We start from the raw sequence: 27,095 nt of genomic DNA on the forward strand, positions 1-27,095 counted from the left end.
GGCACTGCAGATAATTAAACAATATCAATAGCTAATATATGTGTACCAAATGGCATAGCATCCAAGTATTTAAAGGAAGAGTTAATTGATTTACAGGGAAAAATAAGCATAAAAACTAGAGTAGTTGGAAACCTTAATGTGTCTTTTTAAGGCCTAAACAAATCTAACAAAAAGACAAAAAAAAAAATAGGGTCTTAATAGAATTTTAGAAAAAATCTCTTGTGATTAATGAATGGGAATAGAAGAAAATATATACCTATTTCTCAAAAACTTTGAAGTCAGCTTCAGCTCTTAACTCTTGGTCAATCTCTACATCAAATCCACCTAATACTAAGTGTTCTAAAACAGAAGCTTTTATCCTACATGTATTACCCTTGCCTATTGACAAATATAAAACAGATAGAAAAAATGAACTCCTCAAATACTTTAAATATCCCCTAAAATGTTTCTAACCTGCTTTTTTTTATATAAATCCATTTTTAAATCAGTGTGGTATAGTGGAAAGAACACTGGTTCTGGAATCAGAGGACTTGTATTTAAATCCTACCACTGATTCTTCTTTCTTGTGTGACACTGGGCAAATCACTTAACCTCCCTGAGCTTCAGTTTCTTCATCTGTAAAATGGGGGACTTAAACTAGACAACCTCTAAGACCCCTTCTATTTCTATGATATAAGCATTTTTTTTAATCCTACTCTAACCTGAAGCAGCCTACTCTATTTTTAGCTTTGTGAGGTGAGCCAGAGTCCAGATTTTAACAATTAGCACAGGGAGAATTGCTTTAAGGGTTGCTGACCCATAGCAGATCTGACAAACAGTGAATACTTTTAACTCGAATGAGACAGCTCCAATGAGATTCCAGCTCAAGAGACCCAAGCTACTGATTGGCTAGGGAGGTTAAATCTTTGTAGAAATTCAAGGAACTTGATTAACTCAATGGCCTGCACAGGTATCATTGGACAAAACAACATCTTCTTTTTAATACGTGTCTTCAGTTGAAACTTTGGAGATGAAAATTGACATCCACAGTCATATTTTGCCTAAAGAATGGCCTGACCTGAAAAAGGTAACTTTAATTGACCTTGCTGAGCTCCTATTCCCCTCTGTGATTTTTCCATGTTTATGTTATAATCTTCTCTCTTTCTGTGGGAATAAGATGTTAGGCTTTCTTAATTTTGTGTGATTTCATTGTTATTGATTTTAAGCTTGTTTTCCACACCTCTAACATTTGTTTTGAGAAATAATTTGTCAAGGAATCAGAGCTTTACTACTTTTCAAATTACTATTGTCATTATTGTTGTTATTATTATTATTATTGCCAAATCTCACCCCCTGTGGATCACAAATCTGTCTAGCAGAAGTCAAACAGCTTTATTTGGTTTAAATCAAATTGTAAATGAACAAACAGATGCACAGGGATGTGTCACAGCTGCAGAATTGAAAATTGGGACTTGCAAGTAAATGACCATCAAATTCATTTGCGTAATCTTCCCAGAACATTGAAAGCCTGGCTGTTTTACAAGGTTTGGGTAATAGTTTTTAGAGAGTGGTGCATGGACTTTTCATCTTTTGCCCATGGCTTTTGGCAGAACTTCAGATGATAAGATTAGAAACTGAGAGTGTTCTCCCAGATCATAGAGTCCGTTTTCATTTTACAAGTGGGGAAAATGAAAGTCTAGAAAGGTTGTCTGCACCAGGTCAGAAAGGAAGAAAGTCACAGAGCCAGGATCTGAAAGCTGTTTTCTGATTCTATATGCAGAAAACCTGGGTTCAAATCCCAGCTCTCCTTTCTGGGCATTGGTTTTTCCCCATCTGGAAATGAGGGAGGTGGATTCAACATCCTCTGAATCTAAAGTCTCAGCCAACTCTAAATCCCATTCCTGTCTAGTTTGCTTTTCTGTTTGCCTTATGCTTGATAGATTTGTTATGAAGAATAAAGAAGCTATAATCTCAGAAACTAAAATAAAGGACATGTCCTCTGTAAAATAGGTTTGTCTAAAGAGTACAATGTGGGATTTCCTAAAGTCCAAAATTTGCCTTTCCTTTTTTTGCAATGAACTTGTGAATGAAAGTTCTTTAGTGAAGTCAGAGAAGAGAAGTAGTTTTTTTTTTTTTAATGAAGTTAAAATAGTTTTCATCTTAGCTTAAGCTGGGATAAGCCTTTCACTCTTTTTTTAAAATACAGTATGCAATCTTCCAGAATTTTTACACTACTGAGAATAGTCTACCTCCTCTAATTCAAGTTAAGAAAAAATAAACTAACTCTAAAATCTCATTTAAATTTTATTCCAGGCACAAGTAAACTTATTTTTCCCTAACCATGTGCTCTGGAGGAGTGGTAATCCTAAATTTTCTTTCATATAATGATACAGATAAAAGCTCAAAATGTTACCTCCCTCCAAGAATTAATTACTCAGGAACATGTGGCTCCCCAATACTAGCAGCCAAGAGATTAAATTCTGAAATGGCCCCTTTTGAAATGTTGTAGACCAGAACTAGGAAAAGAACATAGAAAAATGACTCTAACAACACATGGGGGGAAAGGGAAAAGAAACTAAAAACAATGAAATTATGACCTGGAAATTTGGCCCTAGAGAAGAGATAAGAAAATGTACCTTTCTCTCTTTTTTGAGGAAGTGGGAGGGATGTGAAATATTACCTATACTACCACACTATATGTTGAAGGAATGATTGGTTTTGCTCAAATGCTTTGTTTTTAAAATTCTTCCTTTTTTATTCTTAGTTTCAAATGAATTTAATATATAATCAAAACATCAATTTTTTTAAAATCTTAAGAAAAGCTACAAACCAGGGCAGCTAGGTGGCACAGTGAACAGAGCACCAGCCCTGGAGTCAGGAGGACCTGAGTTCGAATCCAGCCTCAGACACTTGACACAAAACTAGCCATGTGACCTTGGGCAAGTCACTTAACCCCAATTGCCCTACCTTCCCCTCTCCAAAAAAAAAAGGCAGAAAAAGAAAAAAGAAGCTACAAACCCTGACTACACATTTTTGTAACTGTCATCAATAGAGGTCTTTGAAAGTTGCTTCCTCCCTACCACCTTTCTAGTTAATAACAAAAACCAAACAAAAATAATGTAGCTATGACATCTCTGCTGAAAACTTGCTCCTTGGGGTCCTTTTGCCCCAGGTGTGTATTCCTGAAGGATAAGTAGACTCTCTTCGATATTAATTCTTTCAAGAAATACAAGCACTAAAAGATCTCAATTCATACGTTTTTAAGACAGGAGCAGTTAGACATATTTGCTTGGAGGATAGTATTCAGTGCGTTTAGAGCTAGGAAATATTAGTAATTTTATTGCAGTCTATATGACTGAACATCACAGTTTTTTGTTGTTGGTGTTTTTTTTTTTTACCTTGAACAGCTTAGATACTAGGAAGATCTGGTTTGATTCATACAAAAAAAAAAAAAAAACAAGAAAAATAAGCAGTGAACTCAGTTCTCTATAGTGGAGTCCAGTATCACCAAATTCCAAAACTAGATTCCCATCCACTGGGAAATAAATCCTAAGAACTTCCAATAACAGCTAACTCTCTTTATCCTGCCCTGGAATATCACACAGTTGAGAGTCTCTGAAATGACTCACAAGATCTATCATTGTCCATTGCTTCCCAAATGTACAGAGCCAGAAGAATCTGCAACATTGCAGAAGCAGAAAGATGAGAAAATCCCAGGCCCCACATTGCTAAGGTCATTTTAAGCAATTCTTACATACCAATTTTCATTTGAGTAAAAGGGAAGATGGTCAAAGACTCTTAAGAACAGGCCCCAGGAGTAAGAGTGGTGCCAGTTTTTCCCACAGCTATCATTTAAGCAGGCACTGAAATGTCCCCTGCCTCAAAATTTCTCCCCAATAACACTCTGCTTGGTACCTGCCTGAAATTCTATATATTAAAGGGCCATTTGCTAATGATATTTTTAAAAGCTCTGGGAAGAAAATATAATCCATTTTCAGAACCTGGTAATACTTAACAGTCATTCACATCTTAGTGTGAATTAACTTAGTCTGCTTGCTTTCCTTCTAATATTTTGCTGAGATTGTACAGTGAGGGAATAAGAATTTTTATAGGAGAAGATGCTATGTGCTGCATAAAGCATACATGGATGGTTCATAAATAATTGAAAGAACACACATACATATCAGAAGTCTGAGGTCTTAATCCAGGCTCTTCCATTAACTCAAGGTGTGATGTTGACCATGTCCTCATAATCATTATAATTGTAATAATAATAGCTAACTTTACATAGAGCTTACCATGTGCCAAGCATAATGCTAAACATTTTACAGATATTATCTCATTTGATCCTCACAACAACGCTGGGAAGTAAATGCTATATATTATTCTTATTTCATAGATGAGAAAACTGAGTCAAACAGAGGTTAAGTAACTTGCTCAGGGTCCCACAGATAGTGTCTTTAACTCCTCTATAAAATGATGGGTGAACTAAACATAAATTCTTTGTAGTTTTAAAGCTCTATGATCCTATGGAAGAAAATCATTTTGGAACAGGAATACAGGATGGAATAGAAAGTAAGCCTGAGTCAGATAATTCAAGAAAGGACTTTGAACAACTGACTGGTAGTATGAGGACACTGAGCAACTGTAGGACAAATGTGGAAAACAGATTTGACCTCATTGATAATTAGCCAAGGCCAGCAGGTGGGAGACTGTGGAGGAGGTGTGATTTTGCTGATGTACTTAAGAGGCCCAGTGCCAGGATATCAAATGCAAGGAAAAGAAGATATTCAAATGTGTCAGAATAAGTGAACAACTAGGCAATTCCGCTTCTCTGAATCCTAAGAAACACTCTAATTGAGGCAGTCTGGAGGCATAAATAGGGCACGGGACCTGGAGTCAGCAAGACCTGGAATCAGTTCCTGCTTTAGACACTTATTAACTGTGTGACTTTGGACCAGTCATTTAAGCATTACATATTTTAGTTTGCTAATCCATAAAATGAAGGGCTAGACTCAATAGCCTCTAAGGTCTCTTTCTGCTTTAAATCTGTGGTTCTACAAGCTCCTTTCTCTGAATCTAGTCAATGGGAGCAGTTACAATACAAACGGGAATGACTTACAACATATGCTAATCCATTTTGTGCATCCAGTTCTCCATAGCTCCCAGAAACTTTGGGCTAAACACAGTCTATAACCATCCCCACTCCCCCACAACCCCATAAACCACCCAGTTTAACTTTGTGGGTTGGCAGCTAATTAAATAGTAACATTTAAATCCATTCAGTATTTACACTGTTCTGGGTACTATGGGTTACTAAGATGAATTTTTACCCTCAAGGAGCTTATATCCCAGTAGAGAAGAAAAAACAAGTAAATAAGTAAAAGTCAAATGGGATAAGTGACAAGAGAGTTATCAACCACATACTAAGAGAAAACAGAACCTGAATTGGGTTTTTAAGAGGGGGGCCAGACTGATGTAGTAGATAGGGTGTTGGATGTGAATCAGGAAGACCTGGATTCATATTCTGTGCTTGTCATTATAACCACAGACAAGTCACTCAAACTCTATGAGCCTCAAACAACCCTCTAACACTGTAAGTTATAGACTTCTATAACCAGAAGCTAGAGGCTTAAATATTGGGGGAGCATATTCCCATAAACTGTATACCAGAAATAATTTCCTCAATACATGCAAGATTGATCTCATGTCCAACTTTCCCCTGCTCCCTTTCAATCATGACACTAAATAGCATTATGTGACTAGCTTCTTTCATGTCCACTGCTTCTTCTGATTAGCTCCCCACACTAGGGAAGAAAGAAGTGGAAGGAAAAGAATTGGAACCCAGGTACCCTGAGTGCAAAATCAGTAGGCTTTCCATTTGCTTATCATCACACATCATCTGTGTGTATTAGACCTGTATTAGAATCCAGACATTTTTTTCCTTTCTCCCCCCCCTCCACCCCAACCCTAGAGATGACTACCATGACATGATGTGTGTGTGTTTGTGTAAAATCATTGTGTACATACTTCTTTTCATCAGTTCTTTCTCTGGATGCAAATGGAAAATTACATGATAACTTCATTATATATTTAAAAGGGATAGAAAGTTGTACATAATGCTTTGCAGTTGCATGTTCAATCATCTTTTTTTACTATATTATGCTATGGAAATGCTTATTTTATTTCATAAATTTCAAAGTTAAGAAACCTTTTTAAAAGAATTCAGATCTTCTACTAGTCTAGTTATCTTAGTAACATGATGCTTCATTCAAGATATCCCACAATGTTCTCCTGAACTTCTGCCATGTCAATCCACAAAGAGTTTTTCTTCAAAGACTTCAGCTTGATTTCCAAGCAATGGACCAAACCATCAAACTTATTCTATAACAGTTTTCTAATTGTGAACACAGATATCAATACAAATTCAATGACTAGGCACATAACCAGAAACTCAATAACATTAAATACATGTGCAAACTTGGGTTAATGGAGCAAATAAAGATGCCAGAGACACAAATAAACTTAATATCATACTTTCCTTCTTCAAGGACCCTAGGGAGGTTACAGTATAAAGTATATTAGATGTAACATAAAGGCTTTCCTTTATTTTAAAAATATTTCTTGGGGTGGCCAGGTGGCGCAGTAAGAGCGTCGGCCGCAGCATCAGGAGACCCGGGATCAGTTCCAGCCTCAGATATTGGGTACCCACACAAAAATAATAACTAGCCATGTAACCTTGACAAGTTACTTAACCCCAATTGCTTTATAGATAGATACATATATATTTCTTGAAGTATACAATGCAACTGCAGAATATTCTTTCCCTCTCTTTCATCTGCTTTTCTTACCATTCCTTTCTTTTTCTTTTCCATTTGTTTTTTTGCAAACTCCTTAATAAAGGCATTAAAAGAATAATATGGTCTTAGGTATCATTTTAGAACCTTGGGCCTCATTGAAAGAATCAATGCCTCTTTTAAGCCCATCTTTTCTTTTTAAATATTAATAGGCAAACCAAGGTGACCTTCACTTTGTAGCTGAAGGGAGGAAATGGGGCAGGCAGAATCAACAAGGCACTGGCTAATCATTAGCTGATTGCAAATGAGAGAGATCAAAGAAACAGGATGTACTTTTCATCTTTTTCTAGAAAATAGTGTTGTTGGGCTTACTGGTTATTGCTGAGACTTTGGGAAACATCCCACGTGAGGAGAGACAGATTTCATGGGTTGCATTTGAGTTATCACAAATTCACTAAAGTCCATCTTGACCAAAAATAAAGATTCTGACAAAAAAAAAATAGTAACAGTGAGAACTGTGTGTGATATTTGGTGTGTTGGGAAGAGTACTGGATTGGGAGGCAGAAGTTGGGTTCAAATCTTGGAACTGTCACTTATCACCCCTATGACATAGGGCAAGTCACTTTTCCTTTTTAGACCTCAATTTCCTTGTCTGTCAAATGAGAATGACTTCTATGGTCCCCACTAACTCTACATTCATAATCCTATGACTCACAAAGTAATTATATAGAAGATAACCTCAACATGTAAGGATCCCCTCCTCTAATGTGCTCAAAGGAAATCAAGCAAATCTAAGGATATTGTTTCTAATTTATATATGTATATTCTCACCTGCTAAGTACAAATTAATTGCTAATTAATAATTATCTTTTGCTACTTTCAGTTTTTAGGGAGGAAAAAAACATAATAAACATATCATGATTTTATGTAATACCATACATGAAAGTTTGGTTTTCACAAAGAAAATAAATTAGAGGTTATTTGCTATTAACTTTACAGAAAGAGTTCACTCTAAACATCCTTTGAATTCAGGTTCTTTCTCTTATTTGCTATATGGCAGTTCCCCTAGGAATTTTTGCATATGGAGGAAAGAATACAAAGGATGCTATCATTTAAGGTATTGGGGGAAAAATTGTAGCTCTACCTAGCCACAGTTTCCTACACAAATTACCTTGCAAACTAGCCATTGAGCTGTTGTTTCTATGATCTTTTGAATGTTTTCAGCACCCTCTAACTGTAGTGCTCTGGAACAAAGTCCCAGTCACTCCTTGGTTATATATCTGAACCTTGAAAAAGTCATCTCTCTGAACCTCAGTTTCTTCATCTATAGAAAGAAAATAATACTATTTATGTCACATATATCACAGGGTTGTTGTGAAGAATGTTCTTTATAAACTTTAAACTACTGCATAAATGTAAGCTATTACTATTTAAGTGGTGAGTTCTAGAAAGTGTTATTCAATTTATGAAAAATTAATGTACAGGTAACTCAGTAAAATCACTGTTGTATTCCTTTGAAGTTAAAGCACCAAATTAAAATGCCTTGAAAGTCTCTAGTGGTTCTAAATGCCTGAAAAGATTCAATAAAACTCTTGAACCTGTTATATGCCATGGCGTAGTCTACAGAGGAAAAATACAAAGAATATTATCAACAAGTGTAAACGGAGTTCAACTGGAGTCCTTCATTAAAGGGGAGGAAAAGTAACAGGAGAGCATAGAAAGGAAGGGAAAGAGCAGCTTTGCTAAGACCGAGCACCTGAAGCAATCACCACGAACTCCACTCACATCAAGTAGGCACTTAAGCCAGTAGTCAATGCAAGCACATCTTCGTCTGGAAAGCCCCAGGACGTGGAAGGATTTCTGAGAGAATGACCAAATGGATGATGGCAAAGTCTCCATGAAATTCATGGTTGCTTTGCTGCAGGGGTCTAGGATTTTCTTCTACTGCCTTCGCTGATATTATTTTATGTGTGCCTGGCTACTTGTGTTTCTGGGTAGATTCAACAGGAGTTTAGTGTGAATAAGATCTGTTTCTCTGGAGGTCTTATAATAATAATAACAATCATAATAGCTGGTATTTGCATAGCACCTACTATGGGTCAGGCACTATGCTAAGGGCTTCATGAATATTATCTCATTTGATCCCCACAATGACCCTGAGAGGTAGCTGCTATTATTATCCCCACTTTACACTTGAAGAAGCGGGAAAGGCAGACAGAGGTGAAGCTACTTGCCCAGGGTTGAACTGCTAATTAGTGTCTGAGGACTGATCTGAATTCAAGTCTTCCTGATTCCAGTCTCAGGGCTCTGTTCACATCACCTACTTGACCATAATCTCAATAAAATAGGAGGCTAGGTTATCTGCTATGATAACAAAAGCCAATATTTGTATACTGTTTTAAAGTTTGTTTGGTGGCACAGTGAATAGAGCACTGGGCTTGGAGTTGTGAATATTCATCTTAATGAGTACAAATCTGGCCTCAAACACTTACTAGCTGTATGATCCTGGGCAATTCACTTCACACTGTTTGCCTCAGTTCCTCGTCTGTAAAATGAGATGGAGAAGAAAATGGAAAATCACTCCAGTATCTTTGCCAAGAAAATCCCAAATGGGGTTACAAAGAGTCTGAAACAACTCAACAACAACAGTATTTTAATAGCCCTGTGTGGTGAGAACTACAGTTTATTATACAAACTTTTCAGGTGAGGAAACCAAGACTTAGAGAGGCTTAAATGACTTAAAATGACAGATTGGAAGTGGAAGGGACCCTAGAGGTCATCCAGCCCAACCCCTTCATTTTATAGATGAGGAAACTGAGATGTATAAAAGGTAAATTATTTGTCCAAGGTCACACAGGTAAAAGTGGCAGAACTAGATTTTAGCCCATCTTCTGCCTCCAAATCCAGTGCCCTCTACTGTACTGCATTTGTCTCTAGCCATACAGTTAGTAAACGTGAGAGGCAGGATTCTAACCCAAGTCCCTCTTGATTTCAGATCAAGCACTCTTTCCATTAAACTGAATGGTTTATAAGTGTAGGAGTTGGAAGTTCAGTTCTGAGAGGGGAGAGAATGAAAAATTTGGAATAGCCACTGAAGAGAATGAGATTTTTCAAAGTTAGGAAGAGGAGCTTAAGAGACACTTAACAAACACACACACACACACACACACACACACACACACACACACACTAGCCACGTGACCTTGGGCAAGTCACTTAACTACAATTGCCCTACCTTCCCCCTTCCAAAAAAAAAAAAGCAAAAAAGTTAAAATTAAAAAGTCAGGAAGGGTTCATTTGGGATAGTTAAGTGGCACAGTGGCTAGAATGCTGGACCTGGAGACAGGAAGACTTCATGAGTTCAAATCCAGCCTCAGACACTTACTAGCTGTGTGACCCTGGGCAAGTCACTTAATCCTGTTTGCCTCATTCTCATCTGTAAAATGAATTGGTCAAAGAAATGGCAAACCACTCTAATATTTTTGCCAAGAAAACCAAATGGCGTCACAAAGAGTCCTGAAAACACCTGAAAAACAACTGAACAAGAACAATAAGGTTCATTTGAAGGATTATAGAGAGTGAGCAAAGATCTAGTTGAGGTTACTGTATTTGTAGTATATAAATCAAACTAAATTACTTTACCTTATCTAATGATACTCAACAGCCTTGAAGCAATAATGGAGAAACCATGTAGGGGTCACCCAGGAAGGATTCACAGGCAAGAATGATAGACAGTCAGGGAATACAAGGGATTCTAGGAGAGTAGCTGCTCATTCCCGACCAGGCTGCATGCACTCAGGACTTTCTCCACCATGCTCTTCCCCCTTTTGTGTGTTATCTTCCCCCATTAGAAATGTAACATACCAGCAGAGCCAAGATGGTGGAGTAGAAGCACGACCTTCCCAGGGCTCTGGCTTCCACCCTCCCTGATCCATGTAAAAAGGGGACTCTAAACAAACTTTGAAGCTGCAGAACACACAAAATGATACAGAGAAGCTAACCTCCCACTGAGGACAACCCGGCAGGCTGGCAGGAATCAGCCAGCGCAGCCCTCTGGGAGCCCAGCCCAGCATCACGCCAAGGCTTTAGCCCCAGGGCGGGCCTGACCAGCCACCTGCCAGAGGGACTCCAGATCAGCAGCAGCTGTGGCCGTTTCCAGATTTATCAATACATAGATACGAAGGACAAGGTGAGAGGCCAGTGCAGTCTGGACTTTGGGACCAGTAAGTGGGAGTGCGTGGCTTTTACTCCTGGGGCTAGAAACCGCTGAGATGCTGGCACAGCCAGACAGTGCCACATGGCGGCTTCAGCTCCTGGCCTGCAGAGTGTAGGGGGACCAAGCACCAGTCTGAGGGGTAATCGCTCTTGCTTTAACCTGCTTGGATCTGGATTGCAGTCTAGGGTGGAGGTCCTGGGGTGTGTGTCCAGCTTGTCAGAGCGTGTGGAGACCTCAGAGAGGGCACCCAGCTAATACCTCAGGCAGCTGAGAAAACCCCAGCATTTGGGACAAAAACTCCCCTGTCTGGTGGCAGAGTCCTACTGTGGCAAAAAGCCCAAAAGTCAAATAATTGAGTGGCAAAATGAGCAGGCAAAGGAAACAAAGCAGACAGAAGATTCCAACATTACACTCCTATTTTGGGGATAAGAAGGAGCAAGGCATGGAACAGGAGGAAAACAGTGAAGTCAGAACTCCTGCACCAAAAGCTTCAAAGGAAAATACAAGCTGGTTACAGGCCATAGAGGACCTTAAGAAGCAGATAAGAGACGTGGAGGAAAAATTGGGAAGAGAAATGAGAACAATGCAAGAAAATTATGAAATGAGAGTCAACAGCCTGACTGAAGAAAATAATACCTTAAAAAACAGACTGACTCAAATGGCAAAGGAGGCTCAAAAAGGCAATGAGGAGAAGAATGCCTTAAAAAGTCGAATTTGCCAGATGGAAAAAGAATCTCAAAAGCTCACTCAGGAGAATCATTGCTTCAGAATTAGATTGGAGCAAATGGAAACTAATGACTTTATGAGAAATCAAGATGCTGTTAAACAGATCCAAACAAATGAAAGAATAGAAGGCAATGTGAAATATCTCATGGGAAAAACCACTGACCTGCAAAATAGATCCAGGAGAGATAATTTAAAAATTATTGGACTACCTGAAAGCCATGATCAAAGTAAGAACCTAGAAAGCATCTTCCAGGAAGTTCTCAAAGAAAACTGCCCTGATGTTTTAGAACCAGAGGGCAAAATAGAGGTTGAAAGAATCCACCGATCACCTCCTGAAAAAGATCCCAAAAAGAAAACTCCTAGGAATATTATAGCCAGGTTCCGGAATTCCCAGATTAAGGAGAGAATATTACAAGCAGCCAGGAAGAACAATTTGAATATTGTGGGAACACAATCAGGATAACCCAGGATCTGGCAGCTTCTACACTGAGGGATTGAAGGGCTTGGAATGTGATATTCCAGAGGTCAAGGGAGCTGGGATTAAAACCAAGAGTCACCTACCCAGCAAAACTGAGTATCCTGTTTCAGGGGAAAATATGGTCATTCAGTGGAATACAGGACTTTCAAGCATTCTTGCTGAAAAAACCAGAGTTGAATAGAAAATTTGACATTCAGATACAAGAAGCAAGAGAAGCATCAGAAGGCAAACAGGGAAAAGAAATCATAAGGAACTTATCAAAGTTGAACTATTAACATTCCTACATGGAAAAACAATAATTGTAACTTATGAAACTTTTCTCAGTAGTTGAAGGGATTAGAAATATATGTGTGTGTATACATATATATATGTCTTTATATGAGGGTATGCGGGCATATGAAAACATATGTGTGTATATACGTTTACAGGTATACATAGATAGAGGGCATGGGACCAATTTAACAGGGAGGGATGATACTCAAAAGGTGAAATTAAGAGGTGAGAGGAATATAATGAGAGGAGATGGGGAGAGACAGATTGGGGCAAACTATCTCATATAGAAGAGGCAAGGGAAAATGGTTACAATGGAGGGGAAGAATAGGAAGGCAAAAGGGAATGGGTCAACCTTATTCCTATTGAATCTGGCTTGAGGAGGGAGGGAAATACACACTAAATAGGGGATCTCACCCTCCAGGAGAGTAGGGGGGGAAGGGGATGAGAGGGGGATGATGGAAGGGAGGGCAGGCCGGGGGGAGGGAAGTTGGAAGCACCCACTTTTGAAAAGGGACAGGACCAAAGTAGAGAATAGAACAAGTGGGAGGTGGGATAGGAGGGAGGGAAATATAGTCAGTCTTTTACAATATATCTACTATGTTATTGTTTTGCATTAGCCGCACATGTACAACCTATACTGAACTGCTTGTCTCCCCAGTGGGGGTGGGTGGCAGGGGGGGAAGGGAATGAATCTGGAATTGAAAGTTTTAAAATCAAATATTCAAATATATATATATATGTGTGTGTGTGTGTGTGTGTGTGTACTATTATTAATAGTATCTTACATGTAATTAAGAAATAAGATATACAGGCACTGAGGCATAGAGATCCACTGGAAAAGTCGAAACGGGTATGGGAGAAAATATGGGAGAGAGCAGATTGGAGGTGGGGATATCCTGTGGGACTGCTGTTTGGGGGGATGGGTGGGAGAAAAACGGGGAGAAAATTTGTAACTCAAAATCTGGCGGAAATGAATGATGTAAATCAGAAGTTAATAAAGCATTTAAAACAAAAGAAATGTAACATACCTGAGGGCAGGGACTCTCTCTCTGTATTTGTATCTCCATGGCTTAGCACAGTGCTTGGCACATAGTAAGCACCCAATAAACGCTTGTCAACTGACTAAACTTTAATATTTTATACCATTGGATCAAAACTGGGTATGGAAGCAAGTTAATAAATGAATTAAGAAGTATTGAGCACTTACTAAGTGCCAAGAACTGTGCTAGAGTAGAGAGAATAGACCTGGAAAATAAGGATTTATCAAGAGACTGAAGGTATTGAAAAGTACAAAGCATAGGTTTACTGAGAGACTAAGAGAGGTATGGTATATAAGAGGCTGTAGTCAGAGCTAAATTTTAAATTTCCAGATCTTGGTGATGGTACAATTTGAGGGATACTGAGGCCTTAGATGGTATTCTGTTGGTTTTTGGGTGAAATGGGATGAAGAAGATAGCCAAAATTTAGGAAGTTAAGGAATCATGACAATTCAGAGCTTTTTTTAGAAGGATTATCAACATGAATAATGAAAGCCTTGAGGACCCTAGATTTAGATGTAGAAATGACCTTAGAAGTTATCTATCCCAATCCCTTCATTTTTTTTCAGATGAGGAAACTGAGGCTGCTGTGGGATGCTTAGTGTCCAGCACTAAGCATGTCCAGCAATAAGCGAGTAATAAATGACCAGAACATGTGGGTAGTTCAAGGAAGAACTATGAATTCCATTTATTGATTCTTAGGACAAGGCTTTTATAGAGCAATGAGACAAAAAAGACTCAAGTATTCTTATCATTATCTTAGTCTGTCATATCCTGGAAGTAGAGCAGAAATAAGGCTTTTGTTATCTAAGCACCAAAAAGTCTTAGGAAAAGTCAGTTAACTTCTTTCATATGCAGTCACATTACACAGGATGCTCTGGAGAGCTGGCTTCAAGCCTGAAGCCAAAGTGTGGTCATCAGGGACATCTGCATAGGGGCCAAGCCCCCAGGAGTCAATCTAAATCAAATATTTTGGCTCTCAACAAATTCCCCCTTTTAAAAAGTTTAAAGGCATATAAGTCAGCACCTAAAGTTTTAATGTTGCATGTCATAATGTGTATAATGCAAGGTCCAAATATACAACAGTCTATTATAATGATTACTATAGGAAGCAGATGCATAGAGGTTTTTTCAATGTATCAATAATTGTTTTTGTAACTCTGGATCAATCCCAGGGATCTCACTATGTCCAATATCTTAATAATCTGATTGAAAGCTTTTTTTATTTCCAAGGTGATATTGGAATTATGCTATGCTCCCAATAAGCAGGCTCTGATCCTGTCCCATGTGGCATTGTGATGAGAGGAACTACATAAGCTAGGGGTGACACAAATATATGTATATTTATAATCACATCTAAGTAACAGTTGAGTTTTTAATGCTTTTAACTCATCACCTAAACACAAATACTAATTGTTGTGATAAATTGATCTTATACAAAAGATCCTTATCTATATGATGTTGTGTCTTAAAGGCTACAGAAACATTTTTTTGATAAGTCATTAACCTGTTGTGCAGTTTGGATTGCAAACACAGCAGTTGAAACCATTAACAATATTAGGGCAGTGAATTTAGTAACAATAAATTTGACAAACCTTTTTCCCCCTTTTTTAAGACATCAAAAATTTTATGTAATACATCTACCCTTGATGTTTGATATCAAGCATAAGTGAAATTAGCTGAAAAAATCAAAATAAAGATTGTTCAACAAGATCTCGACTAGATATACATTGAACAAAAGTAAAATCAATGCAATTAACAATCCGTACATAGATAGGTGTATCCATAATTACATTGGAGAAGGAGTCTGGTCTTAAGTGTTTCTAATTGTTCCAACAGATTGATTTTATAACAAATTGATAGTATGTCTTATGTATAAAGTCTTGGGTTTTCAAAGCCAAGGTAACATTCCTTGCCAATTCATTCACAAATTGAGCAGTTTGTATCCCACTTAGCAGAGAAATAGAAGACACAGTTGCTGATATTAAGAGGGAGGCAATTAGCCCTGTGATTTAAAAAGTCCAAAAATCAGCTCTTATTAGAAAATCAGATATTTCTTGAAGTGGAGGCTCCTCTGAAGTCTGTCATTGTGTAATGTTCCATTGGGAGACTGTATCATTCTTTGAAAAGGTGGGATGCCAAGCCATTTCCTCTTGGGCTGTCCTTGTGAGGGATCCTCTGATCCTCTTCTCTGTTTCTGCATCTGAAAGTTGAGCCTTGGAACACACCTGGACATTCTGTGTTGACATCTTCAGTGGTCATTCATTAGTGTCTAAAAAAATACAAACACAACCTTGCCTCTACATAATTAAGGGGCAAGTCTTTTCCATTACTTAACCTGGGAATATGTATTTTTTCAAATGTTATTCTGCTGGTGTATACCCACTTTTAATGATGCTTAAAAATTTTAGGGTATATAAGGCACCAGCTAATTGCCTTTGTGGTATATTGGTACAATTCCAAATCCCCTTTTTATTTTTGTAAATAGATGCCACAGAAAGATAGAAATGATTTGCCAGCGTAGGCAGGGGCATTATTGGTTTTTGCTTCTTTAGGGGTACCTAATATTGAACACAACCCCACTTTCCATTCCCCTAATTGATCTGTAAGCAGGAATTTTAGCACAACCCCACCTTCTATTCCCGGAACTGATCTGTAAACAGGCATTTCTGCACAACTCCACCCTTTCCTTCCCCTAATTGATCTGTAAGCAGGAATTTCAACACAACTCCACCCTTCCCTCCCCTAATGGATCTGTGGGCTGGGCGGGAGTTTCAGCCTAGGGTAAAATCCCTGCTCTATTCTTCCCCCACCCCCCAATCCAATGTTCCCCATCTCCACCAATTCTGGGTTCCCTGTCCCTCAGCCTAGGGAAAAACTTCGAGGGAATGGAAAATTCAAATATACACTGACCAATCACTGATTGTAGTTCCAGCTTACATAACCTGACTATTGTAATCTCTTTAAAAACCAGCATATTGTTCATGCCAATTCACTGTCTGACTTGGGTATGTGACCCCAGCAGTCCCACAGCAATAAAATCCACTTCTAATTTTAATCTTGGAGATTTCTGCCTAGCTCCTTTATACCCTACACTAAGAATGAAGAACAATGGAAATGGAGTGAAAAAACAATGCTTGTAGTTACAGGTGTCAACATATAAAACTGAAGGACAATAATTTTGCTCTGTCCATATAATGTAGCCTTATTAAGTTAAATGAATGGGAGGTTCCACAGAAAATGATTAAAATGTTTTTAAGTTTTAAATTTTTTTTTGAATGGAAATATAGTCATTGACTGTTGTCTTTTCATTTCTGAGGGATGTTACAGGGAGAGGACTCTCCATTATTTAAATACACAATTACATAGTATCTTATGTTAGAGAAAAAATATCATTCTAAAAAAGTCAATTCTTGAAGAAATGGAAACAATAAAAATTAAATTAGAGGCTTCTAGTAATACACTGAAAGTTTTCTTTCCCATTTCTTATTCTCCTTAAATAGGTATGTAAGTCATGGTTATGATCAATTGTTAACCTTCAACCTAAAAAGAACTATAAAGCTGACATATGGCTCAAAAAATTAAATTGAAGTTTTAGATTCAGGAAAACTAAACTTTCCTGTTCAAATTGCTTAGATCACACATTTAAACTGTGCTTGATATTACTTATCTCACTCCAATATCAGTATGTGCAAATTCTTATGAATGTAAATATTTGGTAGCTGATTTTCTCAATTCTTAATTAGCTTTAAACAGCAAAGATTATCCCGCTTTCAAAGTTAGCAAAACAAAAGTGTATGAGGAAAAAGTGTTCACTTGTTACATGGATATATTGTAAGTTTCTAAAGGTAGAATAAGAAGTGACATCTATTTCCCAAAGACTATTAGGTTTTAAACTTGTAGGATTAATAGCAGTGGAAGTGTGGGGAGGTATGTGAGGAAGGCATTTTGTACATGAATTAACTATTTGCCTGGACTGTTCTCGAGTAAACGTGAAATTACTTATTAACGTCCTTGCATTCTGAATTCAGAGATAAAGGACAAAGGTTAAGTTTGTATTGTTAATTTATCAACTAAAGTATTGCCTTGTTGAATGGGCCCAGGCAGAGATATATGAGAGTAAACATGAGAAATAGAAAAAAGATTTTTTTCTAACCAATTGTTGCAACTGTAAAAATAATTTATATAATTCTTGAATGTTAGAATATCTTATATTTTCAGTCTCAATGTTTCTTAAAGTATAAAAACAATATTTACTATCCATAAAAATGTTAAGAAGTTGAAATTGTTCCTTTAAAAGACATACAATAGCAAACATTTCATTCTTTTGGGTAGATGAAAAGGAAGTGGAAATAACACTTTTAGCTATCTGTTTACTTGAGGCCTTAGTAAAAGCCTTATCTGCTTTTTTTAAAAGAGGAGAGAAGGATGCTATTTGTAATAAACTGTAACTTTACCAGGAAGGGTCTTCTTAGCTTAGCATTTCAATTTGGACTTTAACATAAGGTTGCTGAATATGGATAAGGGAGAGTCTGAGCAGGTAACTGCAGGTTGTCTTTTGTTAAGGTTTAGGGGAGCTGGGGGGTTGGATCTCCAGTAGTGAGCTGGTGTGTTACTATCTTAAGAACCCAATTTATATCAACTAATAATTTTTGAAAATCATTCAAAGTCTCCAAGTTATCTCTTCAAATTACTATTTTTTTGAGGCTCAATAATTTTATCTCTCATTTTATGTCCTAAATAATCGTATGGAGATCACAACTAAATTTTATCAGGGGCTATGACTAACCCATATTGAAATAAACTAACCTGAGTGGCTTGAAGTATTTGTTGTGAAGATTCTTTTGAAGGATGTGCACACAAGGTGTCATTCATATATAATGGATAAGATATGCACAAAGATATTGATCTCTTATAGTTTGTAATGCCTGTGCAACAAATTTTTTAGCACATGGGAGTTCTATTTTTTCATCCCTTGTGTTGGAATGGAAAAAGCAAAATACTGACAAATTATCTTTATGGAATGGGATAGTTTTAAAACAACCTTTTAAATCAATTATCCACAGAGGCCATTCTTTTGAAATCATAGAGGGAGCAGGGAAGCCTGGTTAAAGGGCTTCCCATGGTCTACCTTTTCATTTATTGCTCAGAGGTCAGTGAGCATTCTCTATTTTCCTGACTTATTACTTAACAAAACTAATTTAGCTATCAGAGTGTTTTAGCCCAATATGTATATGTATATGTGTGTGTGTCTGTGTGTATGTGTATATAAATTGAATCTCAAACAATTAAGAAGCTGATCAACATATTTTTAAAAGCTATTATTTCTAAAATTTCTTTAGTCAATGGGAATATCTTAAGGTGAGCTTACGTGGTTTGTATAAACTTCTGTACATGTTCTAATCTTAGGTAAAAAAATATTAAATTTTCCAATAAGCTAATATAAAAAGAGTTCATATCTGTTACTGATTATTTAGTCTGATCATAGGAATCAGGTCTAAGAAAAAAAGAGTAGGAATGTGAATATGGTCTTAAATGCTTTTTATCTTAACCAGCAATTTTTACCAATCACAGCTTAGAGCTAATTACTTAATTTTATTCTCATGCAGCTGTTAAAAACAATAAAGATCTACTAAGTCTTTTAATACATAAGGGATATTAGTTAACATTTTTCTTTCCCAAATTTAACTTATCTTGGTGTAAAAGCCAATTGTTAAAAATCCTTATTAATCTTTTGCAATTTTTTAGCAAGTTAGGTTCATTATTTAAGAACTACATTAACTGGGGAGGCCAGGTAGCACAGTGAGTAAGAGCACCGGCTCCAGTGTCAGGATGACCTGGAGATCAAATCCCAGGCTCAGACACTTAGCACCCACCCAGAAACACCTGGCCATGTGACCTTGAGCAAGTTACTTAACCCCAATTGCTTAGGGATGGCCAGGTGGCTCAGCGAGTAAGAGCACCAGCTCCAGTGTTGGGATGACCTGGAGATCGAATCCTGGGCTCAGACACTCAGCACCACACCCAGAAATAACTGGCCGTGTAACCTTGAGCAAGTTACTTAACCCCGATTGCTTAAAAAAAAAAAAAAAAAGAACTACATTAACTAAAACAAGTTCCTATCCCTAGTCTGATGATTTTTCCTATAGAGATAGTGTCCAGGGGTCTTGACATTATTAAAAAATAAGAGGAATTGATATAGACCAGGGGCTGAGAATGATGCTCCCGCTTTGCTAAATCTCATACATACAGGAGGAATGTAATAAAGTTTTTACCCAGTTTCCTCTTTTCCACATACAGTAATCAATTGACAATTCTAGGTTTTAGCATTAAAACAGTAAATAATCAATTTTACAAGTTCCATAAGTGACAGCCAAATCATTTTAGCTGTAACAAAATCATTAAGCTTCAAATGAAGTCAGTTGTATTCCTAGATCATATAAAATGATTGATAAAAAGGATGGATTTTCTTATCCAGTACAGACAACTATTGGTTTCTTTATGAGTATCAGGGGCTCAGAACTTTTATTAGCCAGGCCCTCATGGTAACTGATTTCTCTTCCCCCTCCTTCCTTTGCCCAGTGGGGGAAGGTGAGTTTGTAAGTGTGTGGGGAAGGGTAAAATTCTCTTTTCCTAATCTGATCTAAGATTAAAGAAGTTAATACAACTGTATTGAGATACCCTCTAGCCACAAGAGGGAGGGCCTGTAACGTCCTTTTGTAACTACAGGTAAATTTGTAAATACCTGGTTTTCTGTATGGAAGATACAAACATTATAAGACAGGGTTTAGCAGAACTGATAAAGTAATATGACTGTTTCTACACAATTTTTTTTCTATCTTTTTAGTTTCAACAAAATTCAGATAAAAATTTTGTTTTATCTGATACTATTTCTGGCTAACAATGATTATCCAATCTTTACTATATAATAGAATTGTACCACAACTCAGGAAGATCACAATAACATTATGATATTAGTAGAATTTTCAAATCATCACACGCAAAAATTATTGATAGAGAATTTAGGCTTTTTTTCCTTTTTTCAGAGTTACAGAGACTTTTTCTCCTCTTTTCAGATTTGCAAGGTCTGAATGGTGAATTCAGGTTGCCTAGTAAGTGTGGGGTGGCATGTAGGCCCTCAGGGCTGCTGTTTGTGGAGCCCTTGATTCAATTCACTATGCATCCCTCCATCCATATTGAGGAGGGCAACCCAAACACCCTAATTATTCTTCAGCACTCTCTCCTCTGGTAACAAGAGACTTTAAAAAATGTTTCCAGCTAATTTAACCTGTACTGAGAATTTCAGTGATTCCTAAAATAAAATGTTCTTAGAAAGCAAAAGGCTTTTAACATCCAGTTACAGTGTGGAGAAACTGGACAAAGTCCAGTGGCACCAATCCTGTACTAGAGTTAAAAGCTTTTACCCCTGAAGTATTTCTTTTTCAGATCTTTATATGTTCTAAATTTGCCTTAGTGCCAAATGAAATTAACCTTTGGTTGCATCCTCATACACAAAACTTTTCTCTTTTAGATGAGGCAGGAAAATGGTTAAATGCTTGTTAGTCTGCCTCTTTGATCTGAGGAAAAAAATTCCCTTTTTATTTTTTATTGTTTTTATTAACATTATTTTAATGGCCTTTCCTTCAATCAAACTTGGCCAGAGTTGGATTGGAGGAAAGGAGACCCTTAAACCTTAAAACTTCTGTTTACATTTTTCATGCAAGTAATTTATACATATATTTTTAAATTTTTATCCTGATATTTCTTATATACTTTGTTGACTTGCTATAAATACTGTGTAAAGACAGCTGAATTAAACTTAATTGTTTGTGCCACATTTGGCACTTTCATTTCTGATGTTAAACATATCTTTAATATATTCCATAGAAAAAAAGGCAGAAATGGGGAAATGCTGGGTTCCTTCTTTTACTAGTTTCTCAGTTATCTGTTTTCCTTCTGTTTCCCATTCTATTACACCACCCTTTGGAAACCCAGGGCTACAATGTTCCAAACACACTAAATAAAATTCCTCTAACTGTTTCTTTATAATAACAAACCCTCTTTCTTTCACTACTTTCTTTAATACTTGAAAATATTGTTCCTGATCTTTGAACCCCTATCAATTTGAACCCCTACCAAATCCCTATGCATTTGACCCATGGTGATAGAAAGTTTGAAAATTCTTATATCAGCCTGGTGTAATGGAATGACTAAGAATTGATTGAAAAAAGTTCCCTTACCGTGTGACTTTTGATTTTTGGAGCTCCTTCTGCTTGTAAGGGCCATTTCCACTTTGGACCTTCCTTGCAGGTTCCTTTGGGTCCCGTGTGGGCACCATTTGTTGTGGGCTGCTCAGTGTCCAGCACTAAGCATGATCAGAGATGTGAATAAGAAATGACCAGACCATGTGGGTAGTTCAAGGAAGGACTATGAACTCCATTTATTGATTCTTAGGACAAGGTTTTTATAGAGCAATGAGACAAAAAAGACTCAGGTATTCTTATCATTATCTTAGTCTGTCATATCCTGGAAGTAGGGCAGAAATAAGGCTTTTGTTATCTAGGTGCCAAAAAGTCTTAGGAAAAGTCAGTTATCTCCTTTCATATGCAGTCACATTACAAAGGATGCTCTGGGAGCAGGCTTCAAAGTTGAAGCCAAAGCCAAGTCATCAAAAACATCTGCTTAGGGGCCAATCCCCCAGGAGTCAATCTGAATCAAATATTTTGGCTCTCAACATGAGACCTAGAAATGAAATGACTTGTCCAAGGTCACACAGAAAGTAAGTAGCAGAATTAGGATTCAAACTCAGGTCCTCTGACTCCAAATTCAGTGCTCTTTCTACTATACCACACTGCTTCCCACATCTCCCACAGAAGATGATGATGCAAAGAGAAGGGCCCTGGACCAACTAGTAAAATTGTTGAAATACTTGCAACAATGGCCAAGAGACTAATAAACAATAGCAATAAGGCTGAAGAGAAATCTATACAAGCAGCTGCATGAACCTTGAAAAGTAGTTATTGCCATTCAAGGATATGCTGATGCTTCCTCCTGCCCCTTAAGCACTGGTTCTATGATTCCCAATCCAGTATTTTTTCCACTGTTCCATGTTACCTTAGGAATGGCAAGAGAACACACTGCCATTCTACAGTCTGAATTATAGAGCAAAAAGTGAATTTTTTGAAAATGTAACATCACCTAAGGTTTCAGTGGAAACCCAGGGAACTGAGATGAAATCTAAAATAGGTATCAGAGTTGGAAGTATCTTTAGAGATCATCTAATCCCTTCATTTCACAAATGAAAACTGATGCCCAGAGAGAAGAAAAATTTGCCCAAGATCAAATGGGTGGACATGGTCAGAGTTGGGACTTAAAGCCAGGGTTCCTAGCATTAGGCCCACACACAAAGTATATCCCCTTATACATCCTTAAATCTTTGCTTATCAAGTAGTTTCCAACAGTGAGTCAAATATAGTTCACTACAATATATAACCAATAACAAACTCCAAAAAAGGAGGAAATAATGTCATTGAGGAACTCATGAGGGGAAGAGAAGATGGACTAGCCATGTGGGAAGAGAGAGGATGACAGGAACACAGCCAGGATCTTCCACCAGTACCCTTGTGATGTCAGGAGACAGCAAGAAAGACCTCCAGCACATGAGGAAGACTCCCTGTGTCAATCTCAGAGGATGAAGACTAGAGTGCACAGGATGGACAGGTGTGGATGAGTTGTGTTGGAAGGAACTTCTGGATCAATGAGATCACAGATCTATATGAGTGTTTTAATTCATTTCTATTTGAGTATTTAGTTCATGTCATATTCATTGTGATTTGTTTCCAGGAATTTAAATACAATGTTCCTTGAATTAAATGTTATCTGTGAACTATGGTTGTGTTTCTATTTCTACCCTTTGAGAATTTAATTGTGCTTTTCTACCCTCCACAGAGATATGGTTATGGAGGATGGGTGCAGCTCCATCACAACAGCAAGGTTGGTGCCCTTCTTCCTATCAGATTTTCTGGACCTACTAGTCCCCTACAAGCAACCAACGCAGCATAGAACCTACAGAAACGTGTATGATGCCAAAGGAGGACCTCCAGACACCTGAGTTCCTTTGTCTCCATGATTAACTTTGCATTCACTGGGAGATTGGAAGGGAGATTTCTCAGAGTTATTAGGAAAAATGGTTGCCTTCAAAGAGCAGCATTTTAAAAGATAAAACTGTAGTTTGAGATGCTATTAAAAAAAAACATTTTTTGCCCTGGAACCAATTTGGGCATTTATTATGCTGCCGTTAGAAGCTGACCTAGTCCTCACCACAGGTCATTACTGTGTATTAAGGTAGGCTAAATAAATGAAGTATTTTGGATTCCAGTGCAAGTTACAGAAATTAAACATCAGAGGCAAAGGAGAGAAGCCTTCACTGGGGCCAGGGTTTGATAACAGCAGAAAGAAATGAAGGAGAAGGAACCCCCAGGCAATCCAATTTGCAAATAATTAGGCCCAAGGGTAAGCTAGAAATCTGGCCCTGGGAAAGACTGTATCCCCTAACTTTATTCATAGAGTAATAATGAGCCATCACTAACACAACCGAGCCTGCTTAGCATTTCATCCATATCCTCGGGTTTTCTGAATCCTAGATATAAAGTGCCAGGGCATGCTTTGTTCGGAGACATAGCATAAGTAGGATACAGCAAAAAGCAAGCATTATCCCTAGCTGTTCAGAGTCCACAACCTGAACTGGCTGGCTATTTTATTAAAGGTTGAAGTACTACACAGGTGAGAATGCTTTAAGGCTGCCAAGTGGCCCAAATCTTAGGGTCTTAGTGCCTGATTTTTATCCTATCGTTTAAAGTTAAGCTTGACTCCAGAACAGAATCTAACTGCTCTGGAAATCTAAGTCTGCTACAGAGATGTCAATCCATAAATATTTGGTTTGTACCCGAATGTAGGGAGTCATGTCAATTTTTTTAATAAGTAATACCATCTTACAAAGGAAACTGTGGTGTTTGTAGGGGGCTGTATCAATGATGATATAAGCATACCATTTGAAATGTTGCCTAGAGCACTTATTTTTGCCAAAACCTTATTATTGCATTATAATCAAACTCCTCGGTAGCATCACTTAGTCAATTGCCCAAGACACAAATCAAGTAAAATCTCAGAATGCTAGAGTTCAAAGGTACTAGTGATCATCTTGTCCAACCCTATCATTTTACAAATGAGAAAAATGAGACCAAAGTCTCCATAAAACATAGACAAGGTGGTTGGGGTTGGGGTTGGAGATATAGCTGGAGGAAATCAGAAAAGACCTCTGAAGGAAGTTAGGAATTCTAAGAGGCAGAAGTGAGGAAGGAAGGTACTCCAGGCATGGGGAACACACTGCACAAAGGTGCAAAGATAAAAGACAGAATGTGTGAATGATTAATAGCAAGATGGCCAGTTCATAGGGCATGAAGGAGAGCAAAGCAAAAATAGCCTGGAAAGTTAGGTCAGGACCAAGTTAGGAAAGGTTGTAAATGACAGAGAGGAGTGTTTGTTTTATGGTAGCAGCAATAAGCAATGCCATGATCCAGCTCTTCGTAGCCCTAAAACATTTAGTGACATGAGATCATTAAAAGTAAGCTTCTCATGAGTCATTCAGAGATTTAAATTTCATAAATAAATGCTAATATTGAAGGACTGTGCCACCTGCCTCCACTTTGTAATATGAAGGATTGGTTGGATGACATGCTTCAGAGCCATCTTGTCTCTTGAGGTCAAGGTGGAGTGCTCCAATGGTGCCTCTGATATTAATGATGTCCATAACACAGAGACACAGAACTCTCTGGCCAATATAACATGTGCTGCTCACCTTGCCCTACTGATAATGGTATGGATGGACAACACCTAGGAATGGTGATTGTACACAGGGATGATTCACAAATGATGAAATGAAAAGGACACAAGGAAATATCAAGTGCCTGCTATGTTCCAGGCCCTGTGTTAAGCACTTTATAAATATCATCTTGGGAGCGGCCAGGTAGCACAGCGAGTAAGAGCCCCAGCTCCAGTGTCGGGATGACCTGGCATTCAAATCCGGGCTCAGACACTTAGCACCACACCCAGAAACACCTGGCCATGTAACCTTGAGCAAGTTACTTAACCCTGATTGCTTAAAAATAAATAAATAAATAAATGCCATCTCATTTAATTTTCCTAATACCTTGTAAATAAGTGTTATTATTATCCCTGTTTTGTAGTTGAGGAAACTGGGACAGACACGGGTTAAGTGACTTGTCTAGGCTCACATAGATAGTAAGTGTCTCAGGGGAATTTGAATTCAGGTCTCATTGACTCCAGGCCTAGTTCTATATCCACTGTGCCATCTAGCTCCCTCTAGTGCCAAGTGTTAGAAGAGTCTGAGCCCTGGCTCCCTTCTGTTTTGATTCTTATATCTGGTTCCTATTTTTCCCTCTGTCTCCTTAATTGACATTGACTCAAACCTTTGATTTCCCCTGTAATAGACTCTATATCTGTATTCCTAGGCCCTAGTTTCTGTTCATATTCTCTGGATCACCCTCTCCAAACTTAGCTAAGATGGTCCTCAGGCAACAGATGTCACTGGATCCATACTCAATGCCTTCCTTAGCTGAAAGGGACCAGCCATAGGCTGCACTCAGCTGGAATTGTCTTTGGGAAGCAACAGACACTTTCATGTCATAATAATGTGCTCTAGGAAGATTTTGGTGGAAGGCCAAAGGACAAGTCAAGTCAACAAGCATTTATTATGCACCTGCATAATAATGTCATCAGGGTGACTGGGCTTTATTAGGATCATAAAGGAATACATTTAGAGCTGGAAGGAAACTTACAGACCATCAAGTTCAAAACCTTTATTTTACAGATGAGTAAACTGATGTCAAAAGAGTTTTAAGATTTGTCCAAGGTCACCCGGCCAATAAGCGTCTAAAAGCAGGCTTTAAATTCAGAGCTACCCTGACTCTAGGACCGACACTCTATCCATTGTACCACCTAGTGGTGGTCCACATCAATAGAACTCTGGAAATCATTGCAGTTGTGGCCACATGAGCTATAGAAACACAAAAATAAATAAAAATACTAAAGACCTCAGTGAGAATAATATCACTATACCATGCCACAGCATCCTCTCACTCTTAACACATGCACATAGCTCCCTTTCCCCTTTGACTAATATCTTTTAAATAGTAAGGTGTTAGCCCCCCCCTCCTTTTTTTCTTTATTTGCAAGATCATCTCTATGTTATGCTAATGGATATAAATATGCAAAATAACTCTACTTAAGCATTTGCACTGGCCAGGAAAAAGACAACTTCAGTCCAATCCCCATCTCAAATAGAATTTGTTCTACAACATACCTGACAAATAGTCATCCAGCTTTAGGCAAAACTTCCATAAAAGAGAACCTACTACCTCCCCAGGCTGACTATTTTGGTTTTGGATAACTTGAATCATAGACACACAGACAGACAGGCAGACAGGCAGACAGACAGACAGACGGACAGACGGACAGACAGGTAGATAGGTAGATAGACAGATAGATAGATAGATAGATAGACAGACAGA

At 37.9% G+C, this 27,095-nt stretch overlaps 1 protein-coding gene across 3 annotated transcripts in view; it reads left to right on the top strand.

The window, feature by feature from the left end:
- Positions 1–856: 856 nt before the first annotated feature.
- Positions 857–27,095, top strand: part of ACMSD (aminocarboxymuconate semialdehyde decarboxylase) — a 94,457-nt gene continuing 68,218 nt past the window's right edge. The window contains exons 1-2 of one of the 3 annotated variants that reach the window (XM_069067811.1): positions 857–1,066; positions 23,455–23,499. In XM_069067811.1, coding sequence (XP_068923912.1) covers positions 1,010–1,066; positions 23,455–23,499 — 102 coding nt within the window. In that variant the 5' untranslated portion in view covers positions 857–1,009. The remainder of the gene's footprint in view (positions 1,067–23,454; positions 23,500–27,095) is intronic. The other 2 variants (XM_069067809.1, XM_069067810.1) reach the window with 2 other exon arrangements.

This window comes from Petaurus breviceps, unplaced genomic scaffold (genome assembly GCF_028583685.1).
Source record: "Petaurus breviceps papuanus isolate PSGF00001 unplaced genomic scaffold, PetGlider_PUasm1.0 90752, whole genome shotgun sequence".
In the NCBI taxonomy this organism is placed as follows: Eukaryota; Metazoa; Chordata; class Mammalia; order Diprotodontia; family Petauridae; genus Petaurus; species Petaurus breviceps.